General features: G+C 40.7%; 1 protein-coding gene across 1 annotated transcript in view; it reads right to left on the reverse strand.

Moving 5' to 3' along the window:
• LOC106456388 (olfactory receptor 4P4-like) overlaps window positions 1–2,685 on the reverse strand; it is a 3,628-nt gene extending 943 nt beyond the window's left edge. The window contains exon 1 of the mRNA XM_013913870.1: window positions 2,095–2,685. Coding sequence (XP_013769324.1) covers window positions 2,095–2,685 — 591 coding nt within the window. The remainder of the gene's footprint in view (window positions 1–2,094) is intronic.
• Between the last annotated feature and the right edge of the window lie 4,009 nt (window positions 2,686–6,694).

Genomic DNA, 6,694 nt, shown 5'->3' on the forward strand with positions numbered 1-6,694 from the left:
ATTTTTGCACATGTCGAGGAGCGTGTCAGGCTACATTTCACTGTGTGTTATACTTGTATAACTATGCATGTGACAAATAATAAAGAACCTTGAAAGAACCTAGAACCTTGAACCTTGATGACCCATGGCTTGTTATTTGGGTAACAATGAACAGTCTGAGCTGGAACAATGGAGTCGGTGCAGAAAGTTATGTAGTCTGTGATACACTCAGTAAGCCCATTGATGTCCTCGGCGTGAGGCTCACGGAGTGTTTCTCAGTTGGTCACCTCAAAAAAGCCCTGTAGTTCCGCTAAGGCCTCCTCTGACCACCTCCTAATGCTCCTCGTGGTCACAGGTTCCCTCCTCACAATTGGCACATAGCGGGGGGTGAGGTGAATCAGGTTATGATCTGACCTACCAAGTGGGGGGAGGGAGGAGGAGCTGTATGCATCCTTGACATTAGCATACAGTAGGTGTAGAATTTTTTCTCTCCTGGTCGGACAGTCCACATATTGTCTGAATGTTGGTAGCGTATTGTCCAGTGATACATGGTTGAAGTCACCCGAAATTACAATAAAGGCACTCGGGTGCTGAGTCTCTAACCGGGCTATGACAGAGTGGATAGTGTCACATGCAGCTGTGGGGTTAGCAGAAGGAGGAACATAAACAGCCACCATGATGACATGAGAGAATTCCCTGGGTAAATAATACGGCCTGAGTCCAACAGCACACAGTTCAATGTCGCAGGAGCGACTGTAACAGGCTGCACGCTGGTTGGCGCATGCGCACTGAAGCTTCATCTGCCCAGCTTCATCTGCCCATCACTACTGGACGAGCCCCCACTTATGTTACAACCAGGCTCAAAAGCCACAACATAAAATAAAAGATGAATACCAGAGTGTTAGTGAGAAGAGGTTTTGTCTTAAAATGGAATACCAGGTTGGCTAAAATGGCTGGTGCCACCAAGGCAAAGACAAGTGAGCTCCCCGGGAAGCTCGCCTCAGGTATGCTTTTATCCACACCTGACTAGGTGTGGCCAATTAGCACCAGCTGAAAACATTGAGATGATTAGGGGCTGCAGAGGGACGTAACAGTAGCGTATTCCATTAAGTTACACAATGTGTGTGCATTCTGAATACTTTGGATTACTTAATATATTGTCATGCTTTTTACAACTACATACTATTGTTGTGTGATTTATTACTATTACTGAAGACTGCTCACCACTGAGCTAACATTGTTAGCTGGTGTTAGCTGAGGTTAGTCCTTACAGAACTGCAAATAATTATTTGCAGCTAGCAGGTTGTTCATGCTATAACAACTAAAACAAAGTAACTGTAGTAGGCTAACTTTAGTTTTTAAAAATGAACTTACTTCCTGATATTTCTTTAGGTTGGAGGTGGAGTCTTTTGATGCTGAGAGCAGCTTGGTTGCTGGCAAACAGAGTTTGTGTTAAACAATCAGATTTCGCCCATCCCTTTCTTCTTTAAATATCAAGAGGTGTCTGAATTTCTAAGTAAGAAATGAATTCCTGCCCGTGCACTGCTGGCTCTGTTATGTTGGCTATGGGTCCATCGTGTAACTGACGCCATGAACATTAACAGTACACTTACATCTACACCAGAGACTGCACCCCCTGACATCCCTGCAACATCACTATCAAATTTGCAGATTATACAACTCTGATGGGGCTCATCACCGACGATGACGACACTGCCTACAGAGATGAGGTCCACTGTCTGAAAGAATGGTGTAACTACAATACCCTTCTTCAAAAACACAACAGTGATATGTTTTAAACTTTACATTTTCTTGCATTTCTTGTTCATACATAAAATATATAAACATGATAGTTTGGATGATTTCATGTTGTCATATGAAAAGTGTTTTAAGTAACTGCAGCCAAAAAATAACAGCAATGTTGTACTGGGCATTTACTTTTAATACAAGGATTGATTGTGGCCTGGAAAAGAACCTTTTCAGGTGTTTTGAAATTTTTTTCATTTTGAGTCCATAGATGAATGGATTAAAAATAGGATGATACAGAACTACTTGTAATGTCATTACTATCCGTACAGTTTTTGGAAAATTTGTTTCCACCCGAGCTATGCTTACATCATACACAAAAAACACAGAAGCACTGATTAAAACTAAAAGATGGGGTAAACAAGTCTCTGCAGCTTTCTTCTGAATTTCTTTACATCTTTGATAAGAGACTATAAATATTTTTGTATAAGTGAAAACTATAAAGAGCATAGGAAGTACTGCAAGATCTAGTAAAGCAACCACACCAAAGATGGTAATTAATCTTGATCTTTCACACAGAAGAGTGTAAACTGCATTGTTACAAAATATTCCCTTTATATTAAAGTCACACAGTTTAATGTTAGCACTCCCTATTGCTTGGACTGCAATATGACAAGCAGGTACAAGCCAAGCTATGATCAGAAAAATACTCACAGTGGTTTTTCTCATGATAATATGATATTGCAGAGGTTTACATATTGCCACATATCTGTCATAGGCCATGGCAGCCAAGAGAAAGAACTCTGAACCACCTAGAGTATAAAACATAAAAAACTGAAAGAGACAGGCTGAATATGTTGTGACTTGTTTTTCAGATAAAAAGTCAATCAGGAGTTTTGGGTAAATAGTTGTACTGTAAAGAACAGAGTTCAGTAATAAAGCTGCAATGAAAATGTACATAGGCTCATGAAGGTTTTTATGAATGCAGATTATGTACATAATAGTAGAATTAGTGCAGATTATTAGACTATATAATGCAAACATAATAAAAAAGAAAACATATCTGTACTTGTTAATGCCCACATACCAGTCCAGAGTTACATATGTAAAATTTAACTCTTGATCCATTATTGTCTTCAAAAACTATTTAATAAAAAAAATAAACTGAATAACCAGACTACATAAAACAATTTAAAAAACCAAACCAAACTAAACAAAATTACAGTAACATAAACCCTGTGTTGTGTGTCCTGTTCATAAAGATATCTGAACTTGAATTATATCTTTATCATTCATGAACCACATATACATAATGAATCATGTGAGTCTTGAGAAGGTTTTTATCAGGTTGATTCATTCTCCAGAGAGGAGGAGGTCTAAAATGGCATTGCTCAGCCTCTTATAGTTGACTGTACACGGTGTGTACAATTAATGTGTCCAGCCAATGAGTTCACTGTGGGCATTTAGGATTATCTGCTCTACCTTGTGTTTTATTTCAGTGCTGTACTGACCACACATACCTTGGAAATGCATCAGCTACTTTTATGTTTTTTGTCACAGTGAAGAGTTCCATACTCAGCACTTTTGCTTGTACTGGCTGCATCTGACTCTGGTCCACAAATGTCCAATGTGTGTTGCTTTTACACAGGTAAACCCACATTTTGTTAAGTTAATGGCCAGTCAGTCTACAAAGAGATGTTCAATAAAAGAATGATTGTGCAAGTACATTGTCCACCTAAACAGCATGACGTTCCAGATCACTAACTACAATTTTCAAAATCTTTTACAAAGTTTTGAATTCACTGTGGAGGACTATTCTCTTGCGTGCCTAAGTTACTGATCAATGCAATTAGTCCACTATTAGTCTTGTACATTGCCAAGCATTCCAGTATCCAGTATGTTTGGGAAATTGAGCCATAGGCTTTCTTGTAGCCTGTCTCTGCTTTGCTGGAGTTTCTCTTCACCCTAGCAGAACGAGCTGTGAACCATTATTTGGTGGTTTCAAGAGACTCAGTTATGAACATCTTGTTGTACCTCTTTTTGATCCCGGATCTGTCTCTCATGACCTGCTTTCTGCACCTGAGTTAACTAGTGAACATCCATCTAGGATTCCCTGATTTTAGCTTACAGCCTTCTTCTCCATGGGGGGCTTACTCTACGTGCATGCTTGACCCGAGTGCTTCTAGGATTACTGTGAAAGTGACGAATATGAGCTCATTGGTTTAGTGACACTGGCAGTAGAGATGATACATAGAGCACTTTTCACATCTGCAAAGGTGGGAAAATAGCATCTTGGTTGATCGTTATCTTGAGTCTAGGCACAGTCTTCATCCTCAGCTCAGAAAGTGCACTTGCTATTATAGGTCACTAGGCGTAATCTAGTTCAGTTTCACTGCTCTTTTCTGCCAGGGTTGGCTCATTGTTTAAAATGCTGCTTACTATTGTTCCCATTGCACTCTAGCCTGTGGAGCTCCAGCTTTTATAATAGCTGCCTTCACTCTCCCTATCTTTTCCAGCTCTGCCTTTAGTATTTCTCAAGCTTTAGTCTTCCTTTTTCCTGATGTTGATATCACTTGGTATAGCTACATCTGTCACTAAAGGCTTTTTACTTTGCCTTTCCACCCTCCGGTCATGTTCACCTCCTGCCCCTTACTTTAGTGTTCCCGGTCAAAACCGACGGGTCCGTTTTAGCTGCTCTTAAATTAACACAAAAAACATTTTTAACCACCAAATTCAGTTCAGTGGGTCGCTCACTGGGTTGTTCAGTGGGTTCCTTAGTAGTCATTCAGTGGTTGTTTAGTGGGTAATTCAGTGGGTTGTTCAGTGGGTTTTTCATTTGGTTGTTCGGTGGGTCACTCAGTGGGTCGTTCAGTGAGTGAGTGAGTGAATGCATGCATTCCCATTCATATTCTATGGTGGTCACGTTTGACTGGGAACACCACAGGTGTAACAAGGTTGAATAAAACACTCAAAATTCAGTGAAAGAGGTATTCATCACTTTTATATGTTCAAGTGCATAGTGTGGAGGATATCATAAAGCTTTGAGACAATAAGGCCTTGAGACAATATTTATGAGTGTGTTAAGTCTTAAATCGGTCAGGTTTGACCCGAACACGACGAGAAGATTACTATGTCCGTTGGTTAAAAGCCAATAGTTTGTCTGTTTCTATTTGCAGTTCCTTCAGGATCTTAGCTTGGACATTCTCAATAACCTCTGGGGATGTACAGCGTGGGCCATTTATATGGATACACCGTAATAACATGGGTTATATGGTTGGTGATATTAAAGTTCTGTTTGTGGCACATTAGTATATGTGAGGGGGCAAACTCCTCAAGATGGATGGTGACGATGGTGGCCGTTTAGAAGCCGGCCATCTTGAATAAAACTTTTGTTTTTTTTCAATAGGAAGAGGGCCATGTGACACATCAAACTTATTGGTAATGTCACAAGAAAAACAACGGTGTGCTTGGTTTCAACGTAACTTTATTCTTTCATGAGTTATTTACAAGTTTCTGACCACTTATAAAATGTGTTCAATGTGCTGCCTATTGTGTTGGATTGTCAATGCAAACCTCTTCTCCCACTCTTCACATACTTATAGCAACACCGCAGGAGAAATGCCAGCACAGGCATCCAGTATCCGTAGTTTCAGGTGCTGCACATTTCGTATCTTCACACCATAGACAATTGCCTTCAGATGACCCCAAAGACAAAAGTCTAAGGGGGTCAGATCGGGAGACCTTGGGGGCCATTCAACTGGCCTACGACGACCAATCTACTTTCCAGGAAACTGTTCATCTAGGAATGCTCGGACCTGGCACCCATAATGTGGTGGTGCACCATCTTGCTGGAAAAACTCAGGGAACGTGCCAGCTTCAGTGCATAAAGAGGGAAACACATCATCATGTAGCAATTTCAAATATCCAGTGGCCTTGAGGTTACCATTGATGAAGAATGGACCCACTATCGTTGTATTCCATATACCACACCAAACCATCTCTTTTGTTGGTCCAACAGTCTTGGAGGGATCCATCCAATGTGGGTTAGTGTCAGACCAATAGCGGTGGTTTTGTTTGTTAACTTCACCATTCACACAAAAGTTTGCCTCATCACTGAACAAACTCTTCTGCGTGAACTGAGGTTCCTGTTCCAATTTTTGCTTTGTCCATTCTGCAAATTCTGTGCGCCGATCTGGGTCATCCTCGTTGAGATGCTGCAGTAGCTGGAGTTTGTAAGGGTGCCATTTGTGAGTAGCTAATATCCACCGAAGGGATGTTCGACTAATGCCACTCTCCAGTGACATGCGGCGAGTGCTACGCTGTGGGCTCTTGCTAAATGAAGCTAGGACAGCCACTGATGAAATGGCCACCATGGTCACCACCCACCTTGCCGAGTTTGCCCCCTCACATATACTAATGTGCCACAAACAGGACTTCAATATCACCAACCATTCCCATGTTATTATGGTGTATCCATATAAATGGCCCACCCTGTACAATGCCAATTCCAATGAAGTTGGGATGTTGTGTAAAACTTAAATAAAAACAGAATATAATGATTTGCAAATCCTTTTCAACCTCGAGTATATTCAGATGAATACACTACAAAGACTAATTATCTGATGTTCAACCTGATACACTTTATTGTTGTTTTGAAAATCTTCACTCATTTTGAATTTGATGCCTTCAACACATTCCAAAAAAGCTGCGACAGGGGCATGTTTACCACTATATTATGTTACCTTTCCTTTTAACAACACCAATAAGCGTTTGGGAACAGAGGACACTAATTGTTGAAGCTGCATAGGTGGAATTTTTTCCCATTCTTGCTTGATGTACAATTTCAGTTGCTCAACAGTCCGGGGTCTCAGTTATCGTATTGTAACACATGCAGAATGTCCTTCTGAAGTAAGCAAGGACGTCCCTGAAATAGACCTTACTTGGATGGGAGCATATGTTACCCCAAAAC

The sequence above is a fragment of the Pundamilia nyererei genome, unplaced genomic scaffold (assembly GCF_000239375.1).
Source record: "Pundamilia nyererei isolate P.nyererei 1_Seehausen unplaced genomic scaffold, PunNye1.0 scaffold00157, whole genome shotgun sequence".
Classification (NCBI taxonomy): Eukaryota; Metazoa; Chordata; class Actinopteri; order Cichliformes; family Cichlidae; genus Pundamilia; species Pundamilia nyererei.